This window comes from Ranitomeya imitator, chromosome 6, assembly GCF_032444005.1.
Source record: "Ranitomeya imitator isolate aRanImi1 chromosome 6, aRanImi1.pri, whole genome shotgun sequence".
NCBI lineage: Eukaryota > Metazoa > Chordata > Amphibia > Anura > Dendrobatidae > Ranitomeya > Ranitomeya imitator.
Window position 1 is genome coordinate 40,080,545 of NC_091287.1, and position 16,756 is coordinate 40,097,300.

Here is a 16,756-nt window from a genome sequence, read left to right on the forward strand (position 1 = left end):
GTTCTGGAGCCATCTTTTAATAATTGATGCAACATGTTCCTCTGCTCACCAGAGAACGTATTTTGTCTTCACAAAACAAAAAATGCTAAAAATACATGACCGTCCATTATAGTCAGAAGACCATAACCATAGAAACACCTACAGTAATATAAAATAGTACCATAAATGACCATACAACATTGACTTCATAGGTCCACAGAAGAAGGCTGGTATTTATATGCGGACAGCTCTAATGGAGAATTTGGTCATACTGCTCATATCATGACTCCTGTCATATCCCATACTGGACCCAAGTGCAAGCTCACATTCTGGACTTACATGAATGGAGCAACTGTGGGATCACTGCAGGTAGGTAAAATAATGGAAAAAAATAAGGACTCATGCATATGGATATTTAATAGAACACCTTAAGATAAGAAATCATTGTTCCCATATTGCATGTCTCCATGGTAAGCAATGGCAGCAAACACTTGTCAATGGAAGAAAGAGACCGGGATGATTTCAGTACAAATGCTACCTTATTCATTGTTTTATGTGGAATTATTCAGTACTCCTTAAATTTGTGCTTTTGGATCCCCATCGATTTTTAGCAAATTGAATGGTTTTGAACGGAGCGCCTGCTAGACCGCCTTTTTGTTTTGAGGAGAGCCTTGTTCTGATTGGTGGGGCCCAGTGCTCAGAATGCATGAGGCATTCAATAAGTTATCACCCATCTTGTGGGATCTTGGTAAAACTCATTTGACATAAAAAAAACGTACTTAGTTTTATTATATGCATATTATCCCTTCACAAGGTGCCCTTTCTTCCAGGGGCCACTCATAGGCACTGGCCAATGGGAAGGTTTGCCCCTATCTATTAGTATGTTTTGGAGTATGTAAGGAAACTGGAGTACACGGAGGAAATCTACATCAACACAAGGAGAACATACAAACACCATGATGATGGTCTCACATATATTTAATGTGGACTTCTGGCAGATAGGTCCATACAGTGATTCCCCAATGATATTTACCGCAGTGAGTATTATTCCAAAAAAAGGTGCTGGGAAGCTGCAAATTTCATCCTTTGCAAAGTAGTGTGAAACTCGTATCTACTGTATGTCACAGCCTACATTTATATTCTGTGGATCTCAAACCCACAGCTCCTATCAAGGTTACAGTGCCGATATATTTCGTAACTTGCGCATGAGATTTCTTGAAATCACATGCCTCTTGCGGGCACTGTAAAATGCAGTGAGTTTTCCGCAAGCAAAAAAGCAGCAGAAAATTCTCTGTGTTTTTGCACCATGGGAATTTAGCCTTAGGCCTCAATTTTTCTCCTACGCGTTGTTTTTCATGGATTTCACTCATACAAGTGGTCTTTGCAAAATTATGGAGACGCGTCCAATTATGATCCGAGCGTCAGATCAAAATCAGCAATGCTCTTCTGTGTGTCAGCAAAAAAATTATACAGCCCTCAGATGCCATCCGAGTACTGTCCGTTTATTACTGTTATGTATTGACCTACAAAGCCTGGTATAGTCTGTCTCTTTCATATGTCTCCAAACTAATCTGATATCTTCTCACACATCATCTCCGTTCTTCCCAAGACCTTCTTCCCTCCTCAACACTCTTACGTTCCTCACCCAATAGCTTCCAATACTTCTCCCACGTATCCCCCATCGTCTGGAATTCTGTGACCCAACGTGTCTTATTATCCACCACACTCGGAACTTTCAGACAGAACTTGAAAACCCATCTCTTCAAGAAAGCTTACAGCCTGTAATGAACCCACCTCCACCTCAACACCACCGGCGCTTCCGCAACCCCCCAATCTACTGTCTGTTTCCCCATTATCCTGTAGACTGTGAGTCCGCAAGGGCCGAGCCCTCTTCCCTCTGTACTGGTCTGTCCTTGTTAGTTTGTTCATTGTAACTTACCTTTCTATCTTGTATGTAACCCTTTTTTCACACGTACAGCATCATGGAATCAGTGGTGCTTTAAAATAAATAATAATAATAATAAATCGGACAGATTTTCTCGTACAAGAAAGTTTCCGACATCTGAATGAGCGCTTAGATTGACTTTAGGACCCCAATGCTGCAAGATGCCATAATAATCACTGCACAGTGTACGGTATTAAATGTAGTTGTCTGTGGCTGGCAGCTGCAACTTCGGGCATGGATATTGCTGCTTGCCTAGATTTATGGTATAATCCCTGTCTACTACTTTGGCTCAGTTTGTCAAGCTGTTAACATGAGAAAGGGCACGTACTACCTATCGCTTTTGGTCCAAAATGAATATTGTGCTGGATAAAAAGTCTGCGCGGTTCATTCCCTGCAGTGTTTTTGTAGCAAGCCCGTTTGGCAGCTAACAGTAGGTGAACATTTAACAAGGAGCCAGGTCCCCGCCATGCTACCGCAGCTGTATCTGATGGAAAGACAAGTGGAGTATTGAGCTTGATCTTTAATAAAGTATGCCAGGTATCATCTAGAAACACAAAAAACTGGAAAGCAATCAATACATAACAAGAGCGGAACAACCTAATGATTAAAGGGAAAAAAAAACACTAATTATGCCATAAATGCTACCGCGCATATGTTACATTAGAGCAAGGTGGTGGCAATTACAACCGTAAAATAGGCTGAGAGAGGTTCACGGAAAATGTTCTTCTGTATTGATGGTTGCAGTGCGCTTACGATTTCATTTATTTCTCATAAGCATTTAGGCTTCATTCACACTTCAATTTTTTTCTCAATCTGTGAACTGTTTAAGTTTCAAAACTGACCCATAGAATTTTAATGGAACCTTTCACACACTCATTTTTGTAATGTTTCAATGTGTGGCCATTGCGTTACACTAGGATCAGATGGGCTTTAAAAAAAAAATCGGCCATTTTACATTCAGAAAAAAATGGACAATTTTTAATCTGTGTGGCATCCGTGTGTCCATTTTTTTTATACAAGTAAAAAAATGTACAAGACCAAGACAGTTCCTTTGTTAATCATGCAATGGATATGTAAAAAATACATGGCTGGCTTAGTTATCGAAATGAGCAGTGAAGCAATCCTTTAGTGGGACTATCCCTTTTATACTTGTACATAAAATTGTTGCCCAAAAAAGTTGCACGTCTTTCTGCACTCCCTCTTTTACGTGAAAGGTTTTGACTTATTTAAAATTTTTTTGTTGTTGCTCTTGCCAATGCAGAAAATTTACAGGATTTGTTGTGCAATAAATATGCTATTATTGTACAATAGAAATTGGCATACCGTAAATTACGACGTTGATGGCATAGATTTGACATTCTGATTCACGGACAGCCATAGATGGACCAAATTAATTAAAGGGTGATTATAGTAAAGTCATAGTGGTTTTCTACCGTGCCCCTATTCCATTGCATTTCATAGCACTGCACAAAATTCCAGCTGTAGTATATTCATTAAGACATTTAACGCACCTTTACAAAGATGACCAGAGTGCTCCATAACAGCGCTACTGTGGGAACAGCCATAACTGGACTAAATCAACCCTGTTAAGACTGTGTAAGATATTGACGGGTCCATTTCTACTTTTTTTAGGTTATTGCATATTGATTCTTATGTGTTGTTCACCCTGCCATACCCATCGGTACTAGTACTAATGTGAGACAAGTTGCAGCACACTGTCCCCAAGACATTTTCCGAGACGTGTCAGTTTTATTTCCTCTTGTGCAAAAAAAATTGACCAGTTTTTAAGCAACGTGCTGGATCTATTTCTGTATGATGTGTCTTCTTTTACCGTTCATTTGTCTATTTTTCTTGTATGCAAAAAAAAAAACTGATGGAGATTCCCAAAAAGTTTCTTAGCAATCGGATCAGACACGGATGCAATGACGATGGCATCCACGTACAATTTATTTTCATCACTGATCCATTAACTTTGACCTTTTCATAGGGATCTAAGGGACCTAAGGGCTCGAGTCAGCTGCAACTACTTCACCCAGTCTAGTTATGCTCATGTTAGTGACATCCATAGGTCCTATTTCCCTTCCAGGTAATTTGACCTCAGCATCTCTCTAAATATGGCCAAAGTTGCCCCATACCAGTTCCCGTGAAAGCATAAATAGTATACTCGCATCTCCTGATGTAACTTACGCAGGAATTGGATATTTTCTTCCCCCATTCTTTTGTCCTATTCATCAAACGCAAACAATATTCACAAGATATACCCCAACAAAATATATCTTCAAAGTCACACAGATCAATTGTTTCTCTAGGCCGATACATCACTAGAAAATTTCATTACAAGATTCTACTAGAAACTTTTTCTATAATTCTCATTTCAATTAAGATCGAAATATTATCGAGAGAGATTACTCTTTGTTAAGAAAAGGCACAGAAATATCCCCCGTAATGCTAATCTCACAGTATTAACATGAATGATTACCCTCGCCCGGCGTGGCAGAGGATTGGCTCCAAGTTACTCCTTTTAATATTTTACAGGGTACATTTTATATCAGTGCACTGATAAAAAAGAGTAATAACAGTGGTTTAGAATATAATATATTTTACATAGGAGCCATTAGTCAAATATCCTACCACTGAATAAGTCATTTGTGGAATGAAATAATTGGCCTTAAAGCAAGTGAGGATTTTGGGGGATTTTCTTGTGGGTTCTGGTTTGTTACAGGAAGAGGCCCCCGAATTTCAGTACAAGTCAAATATGCAGACATTCAGAGAGGAAGAGGACTTGAACTCTAGTGTCACCCAAACTAAAAATCAATTTTAACAAGCCTTGCCATATGACTTCGGATAAAAGCCAAACCAGAATCTTAATTTGCAGATACATGTTTGGGGTGTTGCCCCTCAGCAGTGCAAAGCAAGAGATATAATTTGACTGTATGAGAGACCTCTGACTGAGGTCGAAGGTTTAAGGGGTAACAGTTCCAATCTGAACAAAATCTGAGGAGATTGGTAGGGTATATATATACAGTCATGGCCAAAAGTATTGACACCCCTGCAATTCTGTCATATAATACTCATTTTCTTCCTGAAAATGATTGCAAACACAAATTGTTTGGTATTATTATCTTCATTTAATTTGTCTTAAATGAAAAAAACACAAAAAGAATTGTCCTAAAGCCAAATTGGATATAATTCCACACCAAACATAAAAAGGGGGGTGGACAAAAGTATTGGCACTGTTCGAAAAATCATGTGATGCTTCTCTAATTTGTGTAATTAACAGCACCTGTAACTTACCTGTGGCACCTAACAGGTATTGGCAATAACTAAATCACACTTGCAGCCAGTTGACATGGATTAAAGTTGACTCAACCTCTGTCCTGTGTCCTTGTGTGTACCAAATTGAGCAGGGAGAAAAGAAAGAACACCAAAGAACTGTCTGAGGACTTGAGAAACCAAATTGTGAGGAAGCATGAGCAATCTCAAGGCTACAAGTCCATCTCCAAAGACCTGAATGTTCCTGTGTCTACCGGGCGCTGTGTCATCAAGAAGTTTAAAGCCCATGGCACTGTGGCTAACCTCCCTAGATGTGGACGGAAAATAAAAATTGACAAGAGATTTCAACACAAGATTGTGCGGATGTTGGATAAAGAACCTTGACTTAAGGTACCTTCACACTAAACGAGGCTGCAGCGATCCAGACAACGATCCGGATCGCTGCAGCGTCGCTGTTTGGTCGCTGGAGAGCTGTCACACAGACCGCTCTCCAGTGACCAACGATGCCGGTAACCAGGGTAAACATCGGGTTACTAAGCGCAGGGCCGCGCTTAGTAACCCGATGTTTACCCTGGTTACCATCCTAAAAGTAAAAAAAACAAACGCTTCATACTTACCTTCCACTGTCTCTCCCCGGCGCTCTGCTTCTCTGTACTGGCTGTGAGCACAGCGGCCGGAAAGCAGAGCGGTGACATCACCGCTCTGCTTTCCGGCCGCTGTGCTCACAGTGAGTGCAGGAAAGCACAGCGCCGGGGACAGACAGCGGAAGGTAAGTATGAAGCGTTTGTTTTTTTTACTTTTAGGATGGTAACCAGGGTAAACATCGGGTTACCCTGGTTACCAGCGAAGACATCGCTGAATCGGTGTCACACTGTTATGACCTGGTGGTCAGGACAATAATGGACCTGGTGGTTAAGAGCACACGGAATGACCTGATAGTTACTGATAATAAGGACGAGCTCTGGGACGTGGGAACTCTGCTGACCGCAATCCCTAAACCTATCAAACACTAGAAATAGCCGTGGATTGCGCCTAACGCTCCCTATGCAACTCGGCACAGCCTAAGAAACTAGCTAGCCCTGAAGATAGAAAAATAAAGCCTACCTTGCCTCAGAGAAATTCCCCAAAGGAAAAGGCAGCCCCCCACATATAATGACTGTGAGTAAAGATGAAAATACAAACACAGAGATGAAATAGATTTAGCAAAGTGAGGCCCGACTTACTGAACAGACCGAGGATAGGAAAGGTTACTTTGCGGTCAGCACAAAAACCTACAAAAGACCACGCAGAGGGCGCAAAAAGACCCTCCGCACCGACTCATGGTGCAGAGGCGCTCCCTCTGCGTCCCAGAGCTTCCAGCAAGCAAGACAACAAATTAAATAGCAAGCTGGACAGAAAAATAGAAAACCAAAGAAATACAAGCTGGAACTTAGCTTCTGATGGGAAGACAGGTCACAAGAACGATCCAGGAGTGAACTAGACCAATACTGGAACATTGACAGGTGGCATAGAGCAAAGATCTAAGTGGAGTTAAATAGAGCAGCAGCTAACGAATTAACCTAGTCACCTGTGAAACTCAGAAACACCCACCAGAGGAAGTCCATGGACAGAACCAGCCGAAGTACCATTCATGACCACAGGAGGGAGCCCGACAACAGAATTCACAACAGTACCCCCCCCTTGAGGAGGGGTCACCGAACCCTCATCAGAGCCCCCAGGCCGACCAGGATGAGCCAAATGAAAGGCACGAACCAGATCGGCAGCATGAACATCAGAGGCAAAAACCCAGGAATTATCTTCCTGACCATAACCCTTCCACTTGACCAGGTACTGGAGTTTCCGTCTCGAAACACGAGAATCCAAAATCTTCTCCACCACATACTCCAACTCCCCCTCAACTAACACCGGGGCAGCTGGATCAACGGATGGAACCACAGGCGCCACGTATCTCCGCAATAACGACCTATGGAACACATTATGGATGGCAAAAGAAGCAGGAAGGGCCAAACGAAATGACACATGATTGATAACCTCAGAAATCTTATACAGACCAATGAAACGAGGCTTAAACGTAGGAGAGGAAACCTTCATAGGAACATAACGAGACGACAACCAAACCAAATCCCCAACACGAAGTCGGGGTCCCACACAGCGCTGGCGGTTAACGAAACGTTGAGCCTTCTCCTGGGACAATGTCAAATTGTCCACCACATGAGTCCAAATCTGCTGCAACCTATCCACCACAGTATCTACACCAGGACAGTCTGACGACTCAACCTGCCCTGAAGAGAAACGAGGATGGAAACCAGAATTGCAGAAAAACGGCGAAATCAAAGTAGCCGAGCTGGCCCGATTATTAAGAGCGAACTCAGCCAACGGCAAAAAGGACACCCAATCATCCTGATCAGCAGAAACAAAGCATCTCAGATATGTTTCCAAAGTTTGATTAGTTCGTTCGGTTTGGCCATTAGTCTGAGGATGGAAAGCCGAGGAAAAAGACAAATCAATGCCCATCCTAGCACAAAAGGATCGCCAAAACCTTGAAACAAACTGGGAACCTCTGTCAGAAACGATGTTCTCCGGGACACCATGTAAACGAACCACATGCTGGAAAAATAATGGCACCAAATCAGAGGAGGAAGGCAATTTAGACAAAGGTACCAAATGGACCATCTTAGAAAAGCGATCACAAACCACCCAAATGACCGACATCTTTTGAGAGACGGGGAGATCCGAAATAAAATCCATAGAAATATGCGTCCAGGGCCTCTTCGGGACCGGCAAGGGCAAAAGCAACCCACTGGCACGAGAACAGCAGGGCTTAGCCCGAGCACAAGTCCCACAGGACTGCACAAAAGAACGCACATCCCGTGACAAAGACGGCCACCAGAAGGATCTAGCCACCAAATCTCTGGTACCAAAGATTCCAGGATGCCCAGCCAACACTGAGCAATGAATCACAGAGATAACTCTACTAGTCCATCTATCAGGGACAAACAGTTTCTCCGCTGGGCAACGGTCAGGTCTATCAGCCTGAAATTTTTGCAGCACCCGCCGCAAATCAGGGGAGATGGCAGACAAAATTACCCCCTCTTTGAGAATACCCGCTGGCTCAGGAACACCCGGAGAGTCAGGCACAAAACTCCTTGACAGGGCATCAGCCTTCACATTCTTAGAGCCCGGAAGGTACGAAACCACAAAATCAAAACGGGAGAAAAATAACGACCATCGAGCCTGTCTCGGATTCAACCGTTTGGCAGACTCAAGATAAGTCAAATTCTTGTGATCTGTCAAGACCACCACGCGATGCTTGGCTCCTTGCAGCCAATGACGCCACTCCTCGAATGCCCACTTCATGGCCAACAATTCACGATTACCAACATCAGAGTTACGCTCAGCAGGCAAAAACTTTCTAGAAAAGAAAGCACATGGCTTCATCACCAAACCATCAGAACTTCTTTGCGACAAAACAGCCCCAGCTCCAATCTCAGAAGCATCAACCTCAACCTGAAACGGAAGCGAAACATCTGGCTGGCACAACACAGGGGCAGAAGAAAAACGACGCTTCAACTCCTGAAAAGCCTCTACAGCCGCAGAAGACCAATTGACCACATCAGCACCCTTCTTGGTCAAATCAGTCAACGGTTTAGCAACAGTAGAAAAATTAGCGATGAAGCGCCGATAAAAATTAGCAAAGCCCAGGAACTTTTGCAGGCTCTTCACAGATGTCGGCTGAGTCCAATCGTAAATGGCCTGGACTTTAACAGGGTCCATCTCGATAGTAGAAGGGGAAAAAATGAACCCCACAAATGAAACCTTCTGAGCTCCAAAGAGACACTTTGACCCCTTCACAAACAAGGAATTTGCACGAAGGACCTGGAACACCATTCTTACCTGCTTCACATGAGACTCCCAATCATCCGAAAAGACCAAAATATCATCCAAATACACAATCAGGAATTTATCCAGGTACTCTCGGAAGATGTCATGCATAAAGGACTGAAATACTGATGGAGCATTGGAAAGCCCGAATGGCATAACCAGGTACTCAAAATGGGCCTCGGGCGTATTAAATGCAGTTTTCCATTCATCACCTTGTTTAATACGCACAAGATTATACGCCCCTCGAAGATCTATCTTGGTGAACCAACTAGCCCCCTTAATCCGAGCAAACAAATCAGACAGCAGCAGCAAAGGATACTGAAATTTGACTGTAATTTTATTAAGAAGGCGGTAATCAATACAAGGTCTCAAAGAACCATCCTTCTTGGCCACAAAAAAGAACCCTGCTCCTAACGGTGATGACGACGGGCGAATATGGCCTTTCTCCAAGGATTCCTTTATATAACTCCGCATAGCGGCGTGTTCTGGCACAGATAAATTGAATAATCGGCCCTTAGGAAACTTACTACCAGGAATCAAATTAATTGCACAATCGCAATCCCTATGAGGAGGTAGGGCACTGGCTTTGGGCTCATCAAATACATCCCGATAATCCGACAAAAACTCTGGAACTTCAGAAGGAGTGGAAGACGAAATAGACAAAAATGGAACATCACCATGTACCCCCTGGCAACCCCAGCTGGACACAGAGATAGATTTCCAGTCCAGTACTGGATTATGAACCTGTAGCCATGGCAACCCCCAAACGACCACATCTGTTATGATAGGCAATTCAGTAACACAATGTACATAGCAATCAGAGCACATACAGTGATCTGACAATAACCCAAAATAATAGAACGAGCTCTGAAACGTGGAAACTCTGTAGACCGCAAATCCTGATCCTCTCCAAACACAACTAGAGGCAGCTGTGGATTGCGCCTAACGCTCCCTATGCAACTCGGCACAGCCTGAGAAACTAACTAGCCTGAAGATAGAAAAATAAGCCTACCTTGCCTCAGAGAAATACCCCAAAGGAAAAGGCAGCCCCCCACATATAATGACTGTGAGTAAAGATGAAAAGACAAACGTAGGGATGAAATAGATTCAGCAAAGTGAGGCACGATATTCTAGACAGAACGAGGATATGAAAGATAACTTTGCGGTCTACACAAAACCCTAAAGAAAACCACACAAAGGGGCAAAAAGACCCTCCGTACCGAACTAACGGCACGGAGGTACACCCTTTGCGTCCCAGAGCTTCCAGCAAAACAAATAGACAAGCTGGACAGAAAAAATAGCAACAAATAGCAAAGAAGCACTTAGCTATGCAGAGCAGCAGGCCACAGGAATGATCCAGAGAAACACAAGTCCAACACTGGAACATTGACAGGAAGCATGGATCAAAGCATCAGGTGGAGTTAAGTAGAGAAGCAGCTAACGACCTCACCAGATCACCTGAGGGAGGAAACTCAGAATCTGCAGTACCACTTTCCTCCACAAACGGAAGCTCCCAGAGAGAATCAGCCGAAGTACCACTTGTGACCACAGGAGTGAACTCTGCCACAGAATTCACAACAGTACCCCCCCCTTGAGGAGGGGTCACCGAACCCTCACCAGAGCCCCCAGGCCGACCAGGATGAGCCACATGAAAGGCACGAACAAGATCGGGAGCATGGACATCAGAGGCAAAAACCCAGGAATTATCTTCCTGAGCATAACCCTTCCATTTAACCAGATACTGGAGTTTCCATCTTGAAACACGAGAATCCAAAATCTTCTCCACAATATACTCCAATTCCCCCTCCACCAAAACCGAGGCAGGAGGCTCAACAGATGGGACCATAGGTGCCACGTATCTCCGCAACAATGACCTATGGAATACGTTATGTATGGAAAAAGAATCTGGAAGGGTCAGACGAAAAGACACAGGATTAAGAACCTCAGAAATCCTATACGGACCAATAAAACGAGGTTTAAACTTAGGAGAGGAAACCTTCATAGGAATATGACGAGAAGATAACCAAACCAGATCCCCAACACGAAGTCGGGGACCCACACGGCGTCTGCGATTAGCGAAAAGTTGAGCCTTCTCCTGGGACAAGGTCAAATTGTCCACTACCTGAGTCCAAATCTGCTGCAACCTGTCCACCACAGTATCCACACCAGGACAGTCCGAAGACTCAATCTGTCCTGAAGAGAAACGAGGATGGAACCCAGAATTGCAGAAAATGGCGTAACCAAGGTAGCCGAGCTGGCCCGATTATTAAGGGCGAACTCAGCCAAAGGCAAAAAGGACACCCAGTCATCCTGATCAGCAGAAACAAAGCATCTCAGATATGTTTCCAAGGTCTGATTGGTTCGTTCGGTCTGGCCATTAGTCTGAGGATGGAAAGCCGAGGAAAAAGACAAGTCAATGCCCATCCTACCACAAAAGGCTCGCCAAAACCTCGAAACAAACTGGGAACCTCTGTCAGAAACAATATTCTCTGGAATGCCATGCAAACGAACCACATGCTGGAAGAACAAAGGCACCAAATCAGAGGAGGAAGGCAATTTAGACAAGGGTACCAGATGGACCAGCTTAGAAAAGCGATCACAGACCACCCAAATGACTGACATCTTTTGAGAAACGGGAAGGTCAGAAATAAAATCCATAGAGATATGTGTCCAAGGCCTCTTCGGGACCGGCAAGGGCAAAAGCAACCCACTGGCACGAGAACAGCAGGGCTTAGCCCGAGCACAAATCCCACAGGACTGCACAAAAGTACGCACATCCCGCGACAGAGAGGGCCACCAAAAGGATCTAGCCACTAACTCTCTGGTACCAAAGATTCCAGGATGACCAGCCAACACCGAACAATGAAGTTCAGAGATAACTCTATTCGTCCACCTATCAGGGACAAACAGTTTCTCCGCTGGGCAACGATCAGGTTTATTAGCCTGAAATTTTTGCAGCACCCGCCGCAAATCAGGGGAGATGGCAGACACAATTACTCCTTCCTTGAGGATACCCGCCGGCTCAGATAAACCCGGAGAGTCGGGCACAAAACTCCTAGACAGAGCATCCGCCTTCACATTTTTAGAGCCCGGAAGGTACGAAATCACAAAGTCAAAACGGGCAAAAAACAATGACCAACGAGCTTGTCTAGGATTCAAGCGCTTGGCAGACTCGAGATAAGTCAAGTTCTTATGATCAGTCAATACCACCACGCGATGCTTAGCTCCTTCAAGCCAATGACGCCACTCCTCGAATGCCCACTTCATGGCCAGCAACTCTCGGTTGCCCACATCATAATTTCGCTCAGCAGGCGAAAACTTCCTGGAAAAGAAAGCGCATGGTTTCATCACTGAGCAACCAGAACCTCTCTGTGACAAAACAGCCCCTGCTCCAATCTCAGAAGCATCAACCTCGACCTGGAACGGAAGAGAAACATCTGGTTGACACAACACAGGGGCAGAAGAAAAACGACGCTTCAACTATTGAAAAGCTTCCACAGCAGCAGAAGACCAATTGACCAAATCAGCACCCTTCTTGGTCAAATCGGTCAATGGTTTGGCAACACTAGAAATTGCAGATGAAGCGACGATAAAAATTAGCAAAGCCCAGGAACTTTTGCAGACTTTTCAGAGATGTCGGCTGAGTCCAATCATGGATGGCTTGGACCTTAACCGGATCCATCTCGATAGTAGAAGGGGAAAAGATGAACCCCAAAAATGAAACCTTCTGCACACCAAAGAGACACTTTGATCCCTTCACAAACAAAGAATTAGCACGCAGGACCTGAAAAACCATTCTGACCTGCTTCACATGAGACTCCCAATCATCCGAGAAGATCAAAATGTCATCCAAGTACACAATCAGGAATTTATCCAGGTACTCACGGAAGATGTCATGCATAAAGGATTGAAACACTGATGGAGCATTGGCAAGTCCAAACGGCATCACTAGATACTCAAAATGACCCTCGGGCGTATTAAATGCAGTTTTCCATTCATCGCCTTGCCTGATTCTCACCAGATTATACGCACCACGAAGATCTATCTTAGTGAACCAACTAGCCCCCTTAATCCGAGCAAACAAATCAGATAACAATGGCAAGGGGTACTGAAATTTAACAGTGATCTTATTAAGAAGGCGGTAATCTATACACGGTCTCAGCGAACCATCCTTCTTGGCTACAAAAAAGAACCCTGCTCCTAATGGCGACGATGACGGGCGAATATGTCCCTTCTCCAGGGATTCCTTCACATAACTGCGCATAGCGGTGTGCTCAGGCACGGATAAATTAATCAGTCGACCTTTTGGGAATTTACTACCAGGAATCAAATTGATAGCACAATCACAATCCCTATGCGGAGGCAGGGCATCGGACTTGGGCTCATCAAATACATCCCGGTAATCAGACAAGAACTCTGGAACCTCAGAAGGGGTGGATGACGAAATTGACAGAAATGGAACATCACCATGTACCCCCTGACAACCCCAGCTGGACACCAACATGGAATTCCAATCCAATACCGGATTATGGGCTTGTAGCCATGGCAACCCCAACACGACCACATCATGCAGATTATGCAACACCAGAAAGCGAATTACCTCCTGATGTGCAGGAGCCATGCACATGGTCAGCTGGGTCCAGTATTGAGGCTTATTCTTGGCCAAAGGTGTAGCATCAATTCCTCTCAATGGAATAGGACACTGCAAGGGCTCCAATAAAAACCCACAACGTTTAGCATAATCCAAGTCCATCAAATTCAGGGCAGCGCCTGAATCCACAAACGCCATGACAGAATACGACGACAAGGAGCATATCAAGGTAACGGACAGAAGAAATTTTGACTGTACAGTACCAATGGCGGCAGACCTAGCGAACCACTTAGTGCGCTTAGGACAATCAGAGATAGCATGAGTGGAATCACCACAGTAGAAACACAGCCCATTCAGACGTCTGTGTTCTTGCCGTTCAACTCTGGTCATAGTCCTATCGCACTGCATAGGCTCAGGTTTAATCTCAGGTAATACCGCCAAATGGTACACAGATTTACGCTCACGCAAGCGTCGACCGATCTGAATGGCCAAAGACATAGACTCATTCAAACCAGCGGGCATAGGAAATCCCACCATGATATCCTTAATGGCTTCAGAGAGACCCTTTCTGAAAATGGCTGCAAGCGCAGATTCATTCCATTGAGTGAGCACGGACCATTTTCTAAATTTCTGGCAATATAGCTCTATCTCATCCTGAGCCTGACAAAGAGCCAGCAAATTTTTTTCTGCCTGATCTACTGAATTAGGCTCATCGTACAGCAATCCAAGCGCCAGGAAAAACGCATCGATATCACTCAATGCAGGATCTCCTGACGCAAGAGAAAATGCCCAGTCCTGAGGGTCGCCACGCAAAAAAGAAATGACGATCCTAACCTGTTGCGCTGGGTCACCAGAGGAGCGAGGTTTCAAAGCCAGAAACAGTTTACAATTATTCTTGAAACTCAGAAATTTAGTTCTATCTCCAAAAAACAAATCTGGAATAGGAATTCTCGGTCCTAACAAAGAATTCTGAACCACAAAATTTTGAATATCTTGAACTCTTGCCGTGAGCTGATCTACACATGAAGACAGACCTTTAATGTCCATTGTAACACCTGTGTCCTGAACCACCCAAATATCTAGGGGAAAAAAAAGACAAATCACAGTGCAAAAAAGAAAAAAAATGGTCTCAGAACTTCTTTTTTCCCTCTATTGAGAATCATTAGTACTTTTGGCTTCCTGTACTGTTATGATAGGCAATTCAGTAACACAATGTACATAGCGATCAGAGCACACACAGTGATCTGACAATAACCCAAAAATAATAGAACGAGCTCTGAGACGTGGAAACTCTGTAGACCGCAAATCCTGATCCTCTCCAAACACAACTAGAGGCAGCTGTGGATTGCGCCTAACGCTCCCTATGCAACTCGGCACAGCCTGAGAAACTAACTAGCCTGAAGATAGAAAAATAAGCCTACCTTGCCTCAGAGAAATACCCCAAAGGAAAAGGCAGCCCCCCACATATAATGACTGTGAGTAAAGATGAAAAGACAAACGTAGGGATGAAATAGATTCAGCAAAGTGAGGCACGATATTCTAGACAGAACGAGGATATGAAAGATAACTTTGCGGTCTACACAAAACCCTAAAGAAAACCACGCAAAGGGGCAAAAAGACCCTCCGTACCGAACTAACGGCACGGAGGTACACCCTTTGCGTCCCAGAGCTTCCAGCAAAACAAATAGACAAGCTGGACAGAAAAAATAGCAACAAATAGCAAAGAAGCACTTAGCTATGCAGAGCAGCAGGCCACAGGAATGATCCAGAGAAACACAAGTCCAACACTGGAACATTGACAGGAAGCATGGATCAAAGCATCAGGTGGAGTTAAGTAGAGAAGCAGCTAACGACCTCACCAGATCACCTGAGGGAGGAAACTCAGAAGCTGCAGTACCACTTTCCTCCACAAACGGAAGCTCCCAGAGAGAATCAGCCGAAGTACCACTTGTGACCACAGGAGTGAACTCTGCCACAGAATTCACAACACACATCATGCAGATTATGCAACACCAGAAAGCGGATATCCTCCTGATGTGCAGGAGCCATGCACATGGTCAATTGGGTCCAATACTGAGGCTTATTCTTGGCCAAAGGCGTAGCATCAATTCCTCTCAATGGAATAGGATACTGCAAGGGCTCCAAGAAAAAACCACAGAGCCTAGCATACTCCAAGTCCATCAAATTCAGGGCAGCGCCTGAATCCACAAATGCCATAACAGAATAGGATGACAAAGAGCAAATCAGAGTAACAGACAATAGAAATTTAGACTGTACCGTACCAATGGTGGCAGACCTAGCGAACCGCTTAGTGCGCTTAGGACAATCGGACCTAGCATGAGTGGAATCACCACAGTAAAAACATAGCCCATTCCGACGTCTGTGTTCTTGCCGTTCAGCTCTGGTCAAAGTCCTATCACATTGCATAGACTCAGGCCCATGCTCAGATAGTACCGCCAAATGGTGCACAGCTTTAGGCTCACGCAAGCGTCGATCGATCTGAATGGCCAAGGACATAGACTCATTCAGACCAGCAGGCATGGGAAACCCCACCATGACATCCTTAAGGGCTTCAGAGAGACCCTTTCTGAAGATTGCTGCCTGGGCACATTCATTCCACTGAGTGAGCACAGACCACTTTCTAAACTTCTGACAATATATCTCCGCTTCATCCTGACTCTGACACAGAGCCAGCAAGATTTTCTCTGCCTGATCCACTGAATTAGCTTCGTCATAAAGCAATCCAAGCGCCAGGAAAAACGCATCAACATCACGCAATGCCGGATCTCCTGGCGCAAGGGAAAATGCCCAGTCTTGAGGGTCACCACGTAACAAAGAAATAATGATCTTTACTTGTTGAACAGGGTCACCTGAGGAGCGAGGTTTCAAGGCAAGAAACAATTTACAATTATTTTTGAAATTCAAGAACTTAGATCTATCACCAAAAAACAAATCAGGAATTGGAATCCTAGGCTCTGACATCGGATTCTGAACCACAAAATCTTGAATGTTTTGTTTCCTTGTAGTGAGAATATCCATCCAAGAGGACAGACCTTGAATGTCCATGTTTACACCAGTGTCCTGAA

At 44.3% G+C, this 16,756-nt stretch overlaps 1 protein-coding gene across 2 annotated transcripts in view; it reads left to right on the forward strand.

The window, feature by feature from the left end:
- The window catches only part of MALRD1 (MAM and LDL receptor class A domain containing 1), a 419,241-nt gene that overhangs the window by 191,066 nt on the left and 211,419 nt on the right, over positions 1–16,756 (forward strand). For both annotated transcript variants that reach the window (XM_069729529.1, XM_069729530.1), the window contains one exon: positions 192–348. In XM_069729529.1, the coding sequence (XP_069585630.1) occupies positions 192–348 (157 nt within the window). The remainder of the gene's footprint in view (positions 1–191; positions 349–16,756) is intronic.